This window comes from Leuciscus leuciscus (assembly GCF_965113295.1).
Source record: "Leuciscus leuciscus genome assembly, chromosome: 12".
NCBI lineage: Eukaryota > Metazoa > Chordata > Actinopteri > Cypriniformes > Leuciscidae > Leuciscus > Leuciscus leuciscus.
Genome location: NC_138736.1, coordinates 37,888,960 through 37,903,852, shown reverse-complemented (window position 1 = coordinate 37,903,852; position 14,893 = coordinate 37,888,960). Strand labels below are relative to the sequence as shown.

The following is a 14,893-nucleotide window of genomic DNA, read 5'->3' as shown; positions in this document are numbered from 1 at the left end:
TAAGCTGTGGTTATTTCATAGCCAGAAAGGTTTCGTAAGATAATTCTAATAATAATAATGCTTCCGCTAAGCAATGTAGTAATTAGAAATGTTTAGCTGAATGCTTGCCAAGAAACACACGGTAATAAAGCAGTTATACCGACGTAATGACGTCACAAGTGCGAGTATTCGAATTTCGAACTCTATATATTCGGCTTCGAACGCGGCTCAAGTACTCAGGATCAAGGACACCTCCATTTTGTAATTATTGACTAGCATTAGCGAAGATGAATAAATAGTCTAACAATCGTACTGCTGTTGTTTAATTTATTAACTGGAAAAGTGTTGTCTGTTTCTTTAATAAGTCGATTAAGTTATGTTACTAGTGCTCTTATTTTGTATTATACATTTGAATAAACTCGATTCAAAAACACTGATGTTTTAGCTTAAGTACGGCATGTCACGCAGCGCTGATTGACAGGTCATGTGACGCTATACCGATGTCATTCTGAATCTGATCACCTACACCTGATGTTCGTCTCTGAGGATCTGTCGAGTGACAGGAGGGCAGGAGTGAGGAGGATGATGATGATGTGTGGAGGTTGTTTCATGTGGGCAGGTGGGCGGATCTCTTTTGTTCTTTTCTTCATTTGATTGACAGCTCTGTACCTGCAGTGCGCCAGAAAAGGGGAGCTTTTATCCACTTCAACAGCTGCTGTGTGTGTGTGTGTGTGTGTCATACACTCACTCAGTCTGCATCGAGACAGTAACCTGTCTCTCTACAAAAAATGTTCATGACATGTCTCACCTGGTTTATGTTAATATTTCATACTGTAGGATAAACAGATAATGAGATTCATAGATTCTCTGGTTGGCAATTCATGCCTCTCAGCATATAGACAGGTTTGCAAAAAAAATCCATCCATCCATCCATAACAGATAAAAATGTTGAATAGCCAAAGAAGGGCTTTAAAAAATATATATTTTTAAATGAAAACTTTAAATTTAACTTATGATTTGTCCATTCATTTTGATGAATGGATTCATCTGTTGTATCTGTGCTTAACATAATTTGTCCTTGTCAATTTTAGGCAAATATATGATATTTAATGTAGGAAGTAAGGCTTTGGATGCCATCTATTATACACTTTACTCCATTCATATACACTCAAACTAAACCAGAGAGACAGGAAACAGACAGAATTTTTTTTATAAATATAGTTTGTGCCAAAATTAAAACAAAATATGTCTCTTATCTTCTAACTCTTCATCATTAAACATCATGAATTTGTTTCAAAAACTGAAATACTTAATTTCACAACATAAAAAAAGACCATGTAAAATGTGAAATAAAAGGACCTTTATTAAAACTAATTTCCAAAAGGTTTTCAGAGAGAAACTGTGCAAATAAGAGAACGTTCAGTAATGTTACAAGCTTTTATGATATCACCGTTTAATATGCAAGAGAACAGTGCGATTCATAAAATCAAAAATAAAATCAGAAAAAGCTCAGTATAACATCGTGAAGTATAAGAGAAACTCCTGATTTGCATATCCGTGCCGAACACGTCAGTGTTCCCATGCCAAACTTTAAAAGTGTCAGGAGTAAAACGTGGAGCAGATTCCAATCTGATCAGTGCGTCTCCTTCACACGGAGGCCCGACGATCCCGCCTCACTCGATGTCCTTCTGTAGACTTCAAGCAAAAACACAGAGCAACATTAAAATCCTTCAGACTCACTGTCACTGTTATCTGCTAACAGTGTTCTCTGCTATCTACTGTTATCCCTGTTATCACTGTTATCCAGATACGGAGCGACACATCAGACTAGTGCTGATGTATAGAGGAAGATAATGAGCAAACCACCATGATGAAGTCAGTATGAAACTGCATTCACATTTGACTTCTGCATTGTGAAAGGTCTCAAAGTGAAACAGGATATTCAGTGAGGAAAAGCACATGTACAGCAGCACTTGATTTCATCTATCAGGAATAAACTGCATGGTGAAAAGCAGGAGACTTTTTATAAAAATCTGAAATACGGATAAACCAGACTTTCCTAAACTGGGGTTAATGAATTCAGATGCAAAAGCCTCTAAGTGCCATCTGAAATTTTCTTCTAGAAAGATCATTTTTATTAAGGGCATATATATAAGTTCAGTCATTTTACCTAATTGACAATTAATAGGTAATTTTCATTGCTATTTAAGTGAAATTACTGAACTTAAATATACGAGCTTGATAAAAATTATCATTCTAGAAGAAAATTTCAGATGGCACTTAGAGGCTTTTGCATCTGAACTCTTCATATATACTGTATATATATATATATATATAAAAAAAAAAAAATTATATATATATATATATATATATGTGTGTGTGTGTGTGTGTGTGTGTGTGTGTGTGTGTGTGTGTGTGTGTGTGTATATATAAATAAATAAATAAATAATATAATATAATATAATATAATATAATATAAGACTAATAATTGTTTAAATAAGGAAAATGTAAAGGTCTAAAAATGTATAAATAAATATTTATTAAAACAGATTAAAAATGTAGGATGGCATTTGATTTTGATTTTTTTATTAATTGTGATTAAAGGTCACATTATATGAAGGTAAACAAAAAAAATCACACCTTTTTATAGTAAAAATGTATCTTTTTAATAAAATATTTATTATTCATTTTAGATCTTTTACATTTTTCTGCATTAATTATTGGCTTTTTGTCAACTTACAAAGTTGTTTGTAAGTTGACAAAAAGCCAATAATTAATGCAGAAAAATGTAAAAGATCTAAAATGAATAATAAATATTTTATTAAAAAGATACATTTTTACTATAAAAAGGTGTGATTTTTTTTGTTTACCTTCATATAATGTGACCTTTAATCAACTTATTAATGCTGCTTATTGCACTTAAACAGTCAAATACACTAAATAATGTCAAAATGTCACTCTTGGCGAGTATTCACGTAAACACAGTCAGTTGTTTTAAGTGAACGTAAACAGTTGAGAAAGAAAATGCATGTGTAACAGTATAATAATGGATCCGTGCGTCAGATCTTAAAGTGACAGCAGCCTAATAAACCTGCTGCCAAAGTATGAGATAATATTAAAAATATCTTTGTCAGTTTTCCTCATGGTATCAATGTCAAAATTGTGGCCAGGGAAAATTCTGAGTGGCTAATAACTTTGGAAAACCTCTCGCCACAGGTGAGCAAAAAAGTTAAAGGGATAGTTCAGCCAAAAATGAAAATTAGCCCATGGTCAATGGATATTTACTTTTTTGGAAGTCCATCAAACCCTATCCATCCGTGATTAAAGCGCTCCACATGGCTCTGGGGGTTAATTAAGGCCTTCTGAAGTGAAGCGATGCGTTTGTGTAAGAAAAATATCCATATTTAAAACTTTATCGACAAAAATAACTAGCTTCCGGCAGACAGCCGTACGCATCGATTTACGCCAAACGTACAACGTAATGAGGAACGCGGTTGCCCAGCCCTGTGTGTTTGAACCGTCATTACGTTGTGCGTCAAGTTCAAGTGTTACTCGATGCGTACGTCTGCCGGAAGCTAGTTATTTTAGTCGATAGTTTTAAATGTGGATATTTTTCTTACACGAACGCATCGCTTCAGTTCAGAAGGCCTTTATTAACCCCTACAGAGCCGTTTCGAGCACTTTTATCATGGATGGATACGTTTTGATGGACTTCAAAAAATATATCCATTGACTCCCATTATAAGGCTGGTTAGAGCCAGGACATTTGGTAATATAACCGAAATTTATTCGTCTGAAAGAAGAATGTCATATACACCTAGGATGGCTTCAGGGTGAGTAAATCAGGGGCTAATTTTCATTTTTGGGTGAACTATCCCTTTAATGCCAAGCAAAATATGTAATAAGTCTGTGGATCCATGTAATAATAATTAAAAAAAAACGAACCTCTCCAAGTACTCCTTAACGTTGTCGTGTCCGTAGAATTTGGCTAGTCTGGTGAGAGCCCCGGTGGCACAGCGTCCGTCACGCTTCCTGCACAGACTGCAGTTACACACTCCTCGACAGATGGGACACTCCCACGTCTGTAGGAAACACACGCTCATCATCATCATCATCATCTTCATCAGCTCAGGCTGGAACACGTCCAGTTTTTTATGTTTTCAAAACGGGTTAATTATTCCATAGTTTCACCATCTGTTACCAAGAGTTATCTAGAATTTTACATTTTATAAAGAAAGTGCATAAATCTTTTTAATATTATTTGTAATAAGTTTAGTCAATACTACCACTGGTTCAAAGGACTTACAGGATCCAGCAGAGCCGTGCGGACGTCTTCTCCGTAGCGGTTTCGTAAGCAGGGGCCGCAGAACTGACCTTTGACCCCCTGGCAGTACATGCCCCTGCATTCTGTCTTGGTGTCGAGGGTCTTCTGACGGCACTGGTGACATGTGCTGCCCTGAGAACGCACGAGTCACATTAATGCATCAGAAACACACGTGACAGAGGAACAAGGACACAGTGCAGAAACACTCACATTGTCTTTATCAAGGATTTTGTCTTTGGCGCGATCGGCCACGTTCTCCAGCTCTTCTTCGGTGATGTCATCCGGCATTCGGATGGACTCGCGAGAGCGCCGCCGCTTCTTCTGCTTGGGCCGCGCGTCCCCGAGACCATCCTTCACCTGAAAACCAAACCACAGGACTTCACAAAAACTCCAGACGACAAACTGTGGGGGGGGGGTTATGGGGGAATTTTGGGGATTCAGGGAATCACAATCCACCAAAAATACAAATAATATAATACAAAATACACAATTTATCTTCAATGTTTTATCTTAATAATATAAGATACTACATAATAGACATGTGCCGGTATTCGGTAATGCGATAAATCGCGGTAATGAATATGCACGATATTGTTATCGCGGGCACTTCAAAATACCGTGAAAAATAATAGATCCGAATTTAGATTTTTAGAACGCGCATTATAGCTTATTTTCCATCAACCGCTTAAACAAGCACTGCCTATGCTGCGCGAAACACGTGCGCACTCTGATGTAAACAATCGCCACGTGTATAAGCATGCGGCCGGTGCGCACTTCTAGTCTAATGTAAACAGTCCTCACATGGAGAAGCAGCATGGCGGAAGGAGGAACGCCGCCGCCTACAGTCTATGGCCGCCGCCGATCTATCCGGATCCATCCCGCTTCTAAAAGCAGAGCTGCCAACTCGACGCATTCAGCGCGAGACTCCTCACACGCTCACGCCACACATCCGTTTTCTCACGCAGAGAAAAATCGCGGAGCAAAGAGGACACGAAGACCGTCAAACAAGACAGAGCAGGTTACTTTTGATATGAAACAGGAGAACAATTGTGTCACAGAACGTTACATTTAAACTATTTAAAGACCAGCAGCATGTTAGATGACTAAAACATAAAGAGGATTATTTTGCTGAATATGTGCACTGCACTTTTTTACATATTTATTATATTTTTACTTGTGTCATTACATAATTGTTATTATAATGAAAACCACATTATATTTGATTTAATTAGTTATTTGTAACCTTTAATAATACCAGCTGATAGGGCTCTATATGGTTACATAGCATTATGTGAGATATTTTTTTTCATGAGAAAAAAATAACATGTGGGCTATCTACTGTAGCCTTCCTAATATTTATCCAAAATAAGTCAATATTGAATCAAGATTTAAATCAAATCCCAAGTATTGAATTGAAATCGTTAAATTTGTGTTAAGCAATACAAACAGTAGGCTAGCCTACCAGTCATTGTACCATGTAATCATTGTAACATGATGTTGTCACTAAACTTAATAAAATTCAGTTTAGTTACCAAATGTTTTGACAATCACAATTACACCTTGTGATGCAAGTTTTATTTAATTTTTTACATCCCCCCCCAAATCCATCTGTTTCTCATGTGCAATTAAAATATCGTGATAATACCGTATACCGTGATAAAAGATCACTCAATTAATCGCAGCATGAAAATGTGATACCGGCACATGCCTACTACATAATAGATTTAATAGAAGAAATAATACATACAAATATTAGTAATAATAATAATAAAGTGCCCCTATTATGCTTTTTTAAAGGTTCCTAATGTTGTTTTGGAGTCTCCTACAACAGGTTTACATGCATCAAAGGTCAAAAACACTTCATTTTCTCATAATATACACTGCAGCACAGTCTCTCTGAATCACGCCTTTCTACTCTGCTCTGATTGGTCAGACGGCCCAGTCTCTTGTGATTGGTCGACCAGTACAGTAGTGTCAGTGCAGAAAGTGGATTCACAGCACAGAAAACAGCGTCTTCTCAACATGAGGACAACATGATCCAAACTCTTCCAGTCTCAGCTACAACTGCAGTGTTTGAGGGTCAAAGTAGACGTTGATCGCCATCAGCCAATGAAGATCATAGGCTGGCATTATGCAAATGTGTGACAGTGTTACGCATGTAACAGGAAGTGAGACTGGAATTACTGACGACTCGTTTCAGAAGTTCAGAAGCGATTCTTTCTTTAGGAGACGATAAGTCCATTTATCTGCACTTTAATCTTTAAAACTTTGCAGATATTTTAAACTCACAGACAGCTCTATTACACACTGCATGAAAAGTAATATTCGAAAAAGCATAATGGGGCACTTTAAAAGAAAAATAAATATGATGATTGTTATGGTGCTACACTACATTTAGATGAGTCTGATGGACTCAGTTGAGTGATTTGTGTCTTGCCTCCATCAGGCGCTTGATGTCGATTTGGACGCTCTGTCTCCTCTGAGGAGCCGGTTTGTCCTCCGCCTCAATCCCAAAATGCTCCGGGGGTCTCGCCTTGCGTCCCGGGTTCCGTCTCTCGCTCTGGACCTCTGAGAAACTGCGCTTTGGGGTGGATGGCTTCTTTTTCTTCTGTTTAGGGCACAGAAAATACATCATTAAAAAAACCACATTTTGTAATCGCACCGGCAGAGAGAAAGTCATTTAAAAGCATTTTCTGGTATATTGTGTTTAGTCTGAGCTTGACGGAGGTGTTGCTGCAGGAGATCATGGCTCTTACTGTAGGGGTTGTTTTGGAAGGAAGTTCAGGCAAAGAACTCAAGTCTGCAAAAAGTTTTGCAAGCTGCAAGAAAAGATTGTTTTTAAGTTAACTTAAGATGTAAAAAAAAAAGTAAACAAAAAGAAATTGCATTTATATAAACATTTTATTAAAATGATGTTGCTATTTTTTAACTATATTTTTTTATATATATATATATATATTATGCTACAATATATATGGTTTTGAATTAATATTACAATAAAACAATTTATACATTTTAAAACTGCAAAAGAAAATACTTAAAATGAATTATATTAAATAGTGTTACAAATATATATATATATATATATAACATAATATTTAATATAATAATATTTTAAGTATTTTATTTTGCTGTTTTAAAATGTATAATATTTTAAAGTTTTTCACATTTTTTGAACTAATATAATATTAAAAAATTTTTTTATAAATATTATAATAAATTAGTACCATTGCTTTATTTTCCTGAATGTTTTTGGCCCTTTTGCTCAGGATCTGCATCTCTTCATCTGTCAGTAGGCTCTCCACATTGGTCATGTCACCAGAGGGTTTTGATTGGCTCTCTGCACGTTTACTCTCGCATAAAACAAGCTCTTTTGTTCGTTCCGCTTCACGCCGCTTCCTGTTTCTCCCTGAGGGCTTCCTGCTGGTGGGTGGGGTTGTGGGCGGGGCCTCTTTGTTGTCTTTTTTGGGCATGTTTCGTTTGGGGGCGGGGCCTCTTTTGGCAGGAAACTTGAAAGCGACACACAGTCCAGAGCTGCGCTTCTTTTTAGACGCCGGTTCCTCGCCGTCAGAATAAAAGCCGTTGTCGTCACTGTCTTCATCAGAGCTCTGACTCTGCATGTGAAGTGATTTTGTTAGGATTAAATCTGAATATTAATGTTTAAAGAGAAGAAGCAAATATTCGGGATTACCACTGGTTTCCTCCAATCACACTCTTCCCTGGAGAAACCCTGAAATTCCCCCTCGCTGTCGGTGTCCATGAAGGCCTGCGCCAGCTCATCCGAGATGTTTTTGGACCTGAAGCAAACATCCTGCGACGTGAGAGTGACAGAACACATTATTATTCCCGGATTGTGCGAAAACCAACTCAATTATTAATAGAGCTGTTTTGCAGCTACTGCCAAATCATAAGAGATAAACAGCAGGAAGGAGACCTGCCAATTTCTCTAGTATATTTATATTTCTAATACAAATGCAAAATGCAGATGAATGAGAATTTCATCTAAATCAGACGAGACGTGAACACACATGATGTGGGATTCGCATTATCGGACACACAGGAGAAACCGCTGTGATTTCAAGGCACTGTTTGTGCGAGGTAAAGGAAAGTCTTGGGAGTCTAGCCCTCGGGATTCCTCACAACAGATGGAGGGTGTCTTGAGACCCACAGCGGTTTATTGTGTTCTGCTTGTGTGAATCACAACAACTCAATTCCCCGGACCATTTGTACAATCAAATCTTGGAAAACTACGATCATCAGGGCGAGGACAGAACCAGGGTGCATATATTTGAAATGCATTGGTTTTCTAGCATTACATTTGGTTCTAGACCAGTCCAGCATTGGGTTGATGTAGGGTTAATGTCAGATTTGTAATATTTGAGGCACACACATACACTGTGCCACTTCTGTATTTGTTACAGCCATAATTGTTCAGGTATTGGCGTTTAATTTCAATTAGCCCATTCATTTGGAGTGTTTGACATCAAAGTACAGCAAACTCTGTGCTTTTTTTATACCATTAGAATAAAAATAATGTTCTCATAAAGCAAAAATCCCCCTGCAAATCCCCATAAATTGTGTAGAAGATACTAACGTTCTTCCAGGATCCCTTGAATTGGATGCTGTCCTCCGACAGGTCCGTCACGTCCAGCTGCTTCGCCTGAAACAAGCATTAAATAATGAAAATTAATCATATTATTATTATTATTATTATGCATAACAATACTGTCAAAGAAGAAAAAGAAAACTATTAATTATTACTGTTAATTTTACAATATATTATTATTATTATGCATAGCAATACTGTCAAAGAAGAAAACGATTAATTATTGCTGTTAATTTTACAATATATTATTATTATTATTATGCATAAGCATAATATGCAGAAGAAAAAGTAAATATTAATTATTGCGGTTAATTTTACTATATATTACTACTACTACTACTACTACTAATAATAATAATAATAATGCATCAAAATAAGAATGTAATCACTTTTATAATTTGTATTAATATGATCTTTGGCCTTTATTATTATCATCAACATTCTTATTCTTATTATAATATTAACTTAATGCAAGCATCAAAAGATAAATAAAGTAGACCCTAAGCAATGCAAAGTTCTTTTTTTTTTTGTGGTCAGCGCATGCAGTTCATAAACATCAGTTAAATCACAGTTTTTACTACATTTGCAGATGGTCTGACTATTAATATGCATTATGTTTATGTTTTAAATTTAAAACGATGATCATTGCTACTAACTTTCTGCACGTCACGTTAAGTTAGCTGTGTGTGTGCAATGCAGTTACTCAACTTTTGTTATCGTCGGTGTTTGTCAATAAGATTAGAAGCACATTTTTAAATGGAATAAATCCTTCTCGCTCTTACCTTCAATGACGATTTGCGGGTTTTGATCATTTTAAGAGTGAAAGTTATTTTTCGTGCTTATCAGTGTGTGTGTGATTAAAACTCTTTAATGAATGAATGGTTTAAAAAACAACACGAGCGAAGAGGAGGTCGTGAGGAAACGGAGGGGAGACTGTGTGTTGAGTTCATCACTAAAGATACCAGCAGTTCACTTTGGTCGATTTGGTGACAGAATACGTAATAGATGTTAGATATATAGACATTTAGTAGAGTATATTAAACAAACAAGTCTCCGTTATTAACGTCAACGTGAGAGTTAACTCTACCGCATCCCCCCGCGTTCGCGCTTGCGTTCTGAATGGAACAGTCCAGAATGCGGCGCTTTGCAGTTTCGCGGGAAATGCCTCACGTGGACACACACATCATTCACACAATGCGTGTGTGCCGTGGGCTATGAATACTCCTATAAAGTGCATACTGCACCTATAACTGCAGCTAAAGAGACCTTCAAAGGTCTTTTGAAGATATTAGTCTATTAAACATTAATCCAGAGAGCCAGAAAACTAGTCTGGCAGAATATGTATGGTAAATATTATATCAGTGTTTCTCAAGTCTGGATCAAACCAAATTGTCTCTGATCAAACTCACCAGCCTAAAACTTTCTAAACTGTTTATATACTGCAGTCATACACGCTAGGATTGAGAAAATTCAACATTATAGTTTAGCTCACTGTTATAATGCCCAAACATTCTTGTGCATATCACTAGATAGCCATGATGGCCAAACAATTTGGGAATCTTGGTTATATACGCCCATGTACCCATTGCATTATGTTATTAAAGTCCCCATGAAATCAAAATTGACAATACTTATTCATACCGTGGTATTCAATATAAACTTTATCTGTGGACATCATTTTTTTTAAATGAATGTGTCCTCATAATCTTTAATCAAAATAACTTCTCTGATGACATGTTCACTGGCCCTATATGGCGGGACAACCTGTCACTCACATGAGATCCACCAATAGCAAATGACAAAGATCATACTTGTGGGGAAAGTATTACATTTAAAAAGCAGCTATATATTTTTATGTATTTTGGTTTCTATCAGTGTTGAAGATTGCATTACAAGTAACACGAGGTACGTAATCAGATTACTTTTTTAAGTAGCCTAACTAAAGTAAAGCATTACAAGGAACGCGAGTTAAGTAATCAGATTACTTTTTTAAGTAACTAAAGTAAAGCATTACATTAAAATGTACTTTTTCAAATAAGTCATGCAAGTTACTTTGTTTTGCCATGTATTGACTGACAGAGAAGTAGTAGAGAAATGTAGAGAAAGCGGGGGTAAGTGCAGAGGTGTTGTGTGCGCTGTGTGTGAACATGATGGACTAAATGTGAGCATGTATTTGCTCATCTCACTTGCATAAAAACAGATTCAATTTTCCTCAAAATGAATAAAAACTGTGAAATACAAAATCAGAATATTCAAACCTTTAAATAAAAATGTTAAATAAAACAAATATACTTTATGTATTTAATCTCACTTTATTTACCAATGTCTTTGCTGCTGACATTTCATGATTCAACCAATAAGCAAAAATGACTTAGTTAAACATCACATTTGTGTTTCTTTTTTTATTACTATTGCTGAAGTATAGTGTTGAACTTTCTTCTCCTGCGTCCTATTCTTCTGCAATCCAGAATGACAGCACATCTGGAAGGTTTGTTGAGCGGCGCCCTCTACTGTACAGGTGTGAATTTGCATTTTCTTCAGCCTGAGGCTTATTCATTTCACTTTTGGTGTGAAAGAGCCTTTAAATTTGCCAAAAATAGAACTTTCGTGTGTGTGTGTGTGTGTGTGTGTGTGTGTGTGTGTGTGTGTGTGTGTGTGTGTGTGAAATAATTTTTTTGTTATTACAAAAAACAAAAAAACAAGCAAGGCCAGCCTATGTGAGAAAGGTAATGCAAAAGTAACCTAATGCATTACTTTGCATAAAAAGTAGCCTAAGTAACGCAATTAGTTACTTTTAGGGTGTAACGTAACCCATTACTTTTAGAAAGTAACTTTCCCCAACAATGGTTTCTATTACATAACATTATTACGTGTTTTAACCTATGGTTTTAACTCATTATAATTCTGTAGCCTACTGTTAGTTGTATTATTTATTTATTTATTTAAATCTGTTTTTATTATTTATTAATTTTTTTTAATCTATTTTTTATTTAGTTTTTAGTTCTATTATTATGATTTTTGTTAAATCATAGTTTTCTTTGTATTTTCATCCAGTCTCTTTTATCAGGAGTGTGCAGGAAGCACGTTTTCTGTTGTAAATGAATGAAATGATTAATAAAGTCGTTGGGAGCTAAGCCTCATGTAATCCTGAGTGGTATTGTTGAATCTGACGTGTGATTGCTCTGGTTGGATGCGCGTGTCTCTTCGCCCACAGATAATGCACGTCCCCCCCGTCCCCCCATCCCCATGTTTTCTACTCAATTAGTAGTTAGTGAAGCGCTTTTTCTCGTTTGTCAGCACAAACACCTGCATCCGGAGACGTCCCCCATCAATACTGCTTTATTCCGCAAACCTTCACTTATGCGCTCAGCAAACGGGCGCGCGGATGACAGCGAAATGATACGGTACCGGCGCAATGTGCGCGGGAAATCACAGTGCGCGCGGCCCACCCGCGCAGCGCGCCATCTCACAGTAGGTAGCGGCACATAAAGAAGGAAAATTACCAACAGCTGGTTAAGCTTTGTTTAGCTGCTTTCTTTTGTGTTTTCAAGCACTTGGCACACATAATCAAAGACAAACCAGTGGCTGTGTGACACACACACACACAGCTTCTGCATGTGCGCGCGCTCTTTAGTACTAGAGAGACAACAACAAATGAGCTTCTAGTGAGCTACCTACCTAGACAGCTTTTTTTTGGGACTGTGTCTCTAGTTGCATTTTGAGGGCAAGAGGCTAACCGAGCAAGCAAGGTTGCGCTGTGTATTATCACAGTGTGTCCTCTTGATTGTTCTCCAATCACTAACGCACACTTTATGACTGTATTTCAGGGCCATGAAACCGTTTTTTTTTTTTTAAGGGGGAAAAAACCCCACATAATTATAATTCAATGCAGATACATCTAAGAATGTAAACAACAAAATTAATTAAAGATAAATATCTATAAAGTATGATACAATTAAAAAGAAAGAAAGCAGAGCCTATTAAAATTGAGTCGATGGCGACCCCTAGAGGCTGTTGTGGAAAACTGCTTTTCAAAGAAATATTATAATACTCCCATGGGGGAAATAATAACATTAACCTACCGTATTATTTTCTTGATATAATGCCGTTGTTTTTACATTGAATTTGTATAATTTAGAGCACTTTTTAAACTGTTGGTTAAATGACTTTAAATGAAAGTAGCACTTGTGTCATGTTATAAGAATCTCTCTGTGGTTAAACGAGTTTGGAAAGATTGTATCTTTTGCAATGACTGATTTGAGTGTGTGTGTGTGTGTGTGTGTGTGTGTGTGTGTGTGTGTGTGTGTGTGTGTGTGTGTGTGTGTGTGTGTGTGTGTGTGTGTGTGTGTGTGTGTGTGTGCTTTAGCCTATTGACAAAACAATACAGAACATTAACAATATAAAGCACAATTAGCTAAATAAAACCAGACTGACGAAGAGAAAGCAAACGATAACCATTTACACGCATTTCAATAGTCTTTTTTACTCAGGTGAACTACTGCACCTGTCCGTCGTGTGGAGCACATGACCGTGACGTCACGGCGAACGCACAGCTTTCAGTTTAAGCGTGTTTATGGGAATGAAAACTCCTGCGCACTGAACATGGGCTGTAGTTGTTCCTCTCCCGGGGGAGACGATGATGAGGTAAGATTATATGGATAGGCCTGTTTTTATTTCGCAGGTATAAAAAAATAAACTCGGAGCAAGACAGGCATAGGTGAATACAAGACAAAAGACTTTGACGTTGTTCTTTTCCCACTGTTTTTAAGATAAGGAAAACTACAATTGACTATTAACTATTTCAGTATCAGTCCAGTAGATTTGTCTTTTTCAAACTGTTTTCACGCCCCAGTTGTTCAGGACACAAGCCTTTCAACTCACTGTATAAGTAGGTCATCTGTGGAGCTTGTCGAAAGAGGAAAGTACATATTAAGCAAGAATATGATTATAGTAAACGAAAAGTATAGGCATGGAATTATGTCTGAAGGAACGGGTCCTATTCAAGTGTGCTATTAGTATAGGCCGCCTACTTCTTTTAAACTAAAAATAAGAAAGTATACTTTCAGTCTGTATACTTTTCATGAAATAGCCTATGATGTGACTCCTTTCCCAGAAATATACTTTACTTCTCCGAAATATAGGCTAAGATTGCACTGAAGGCTATTTGACTTAAACTGACAGAAAGGTCTACATATAGCCATTTGGCCTATAGCTACTTGTACTTTATCTTTTGATCGAGATATAGATAAAAACTTAAAAGTATAATTAAGTACTATTCTAGGTAGCTTGTAGCTTGTAGTTGTGTTTAGGCAAGGCAAGGCAAGGCAAGGCTCTTTTGATTGAGTAGCTTAGCCTATTAATTGATTTATAAAGAAAACAGATAGGCCTATGTCATTACTCTTGAGTAGTTGGATTGTTGCTAGTGTGTAGGAATTTACTTCAAATCTACTTCTGTCAGTGTGTTCACTGTTATATGGTAGGGGGCGCTGTTACGTCTCTCCTGGAAGAGTACAGAAAACACGTAAAAAAAATAAAAATAAAAAAAAATAAATAAAAAAATAATCAAATGATCATCAAACAACATATTAAAAAATAAATGCCTAACGTTACCGGATGAAATATTGAAGACATGAAGTGGAAACGACTGTGAAGCTTTGTGTGTGTGTTGATGAACTCGATCTACTCCATCTGTGTTTTCATCATCATTCTGAATCCCACCCGGACGAAGTGTTTGACTACATTTTCTCAGCTTTTTGTTTAATTTTTTGTTGTTGTTGTTGTTGTTTTTTTTAAACGAAACTTACTCACATTCAGTTGTTGATTAAAAAAAAGATGCATGAAGCTTGAATAAAAATGTTTTTAAAATGGAAAGAATTAAAGTAGCCTACAGTTAAAGGTATATTTCAAGTATTAAAAAATAATACCCATATAGGAACATGCTAGTATATTTCAAGTGCAAAACTAATATAGTAGCCTATACTGAT

The 14,893-nt window shown here is 36.5% G+C and overlaps 2 protein-coding genes across 2 annotated transcripts in view; one reads left to right on the top strand and one right to left on the bottom strand.

Annotated features, from left to right (window-relative positions):
• Nucleotides 1–1,322: 1,322 nt before the first annotated feature.
• On the bottom strand, nt 1,323–9,835 carry cdca7b (cell division cycle associated 7b). The gene is made up of 10 exons (XM_082186975.1): nt 9,692–9,835; nt 8,898–8,963; nt 7,995–8,114; nt 7,531–7,917; nt 7,060–7,122; nt 6,741–6,911; nt 4,514–4,660; nt 4,286–4,435; nt 3,925–4,061; nt 1,323–1,674 (listed from the first exon to the last, which is right to left on the bottom strand). The coding sequence occupies exons 1-10, from the start codon at nt 9,719–9,721 to the stop codon at nt 1,653–1,655; spliced, it is 1,293 nt and encodes a 430-aa protein (XP_082043101.1). The 5' UTR covers nt 9,722–9,835; the 3' UTR covers nt 1,323–1,652.
• Nucleotides 9,836–13,288: 3,453 nt separating this feature from the next.
• The window catches only part of LOC309511709 (uncharacterized protein), a 6,686-nt gene continuing 5,081 nt past the window's right edge, over nt 13,289–14,893 (top strand). The window contains exon 1 of the mRNA XM_082186979.1: nt 13,289–13,553. Coding sequence (XP_082043105.1) covers nt 13,434–13,553 — 120 coding nt within the window. The 5' untranslated portion in view covers nt 13,289–13,433. The remainder of the gene's footprint in view (nt 13,554–14,893) is intronic.

Coding starts and splice junctions, on each gene's coding strand:
- cdca7b (XM_082186975.1), bottom strand. CDS start 9,721: ATGATCAAAACCCGCAAATCGTCATTGAAG. Junction 4,661..6,740: donor ACATCAAGCGCCTGATGGAG/GCAAGACACAAA, acceptor TTTGGTTTTCAG/GTGAAGGATGGTCTCGGGGA. Junction 1,675..3,924: donor GTTAAGGAGTACTTGGAGAG/GTTCGTTTTTTT, acceptor TTTTGCTTGAAG/TCTACAGAAGGACATCGAGT.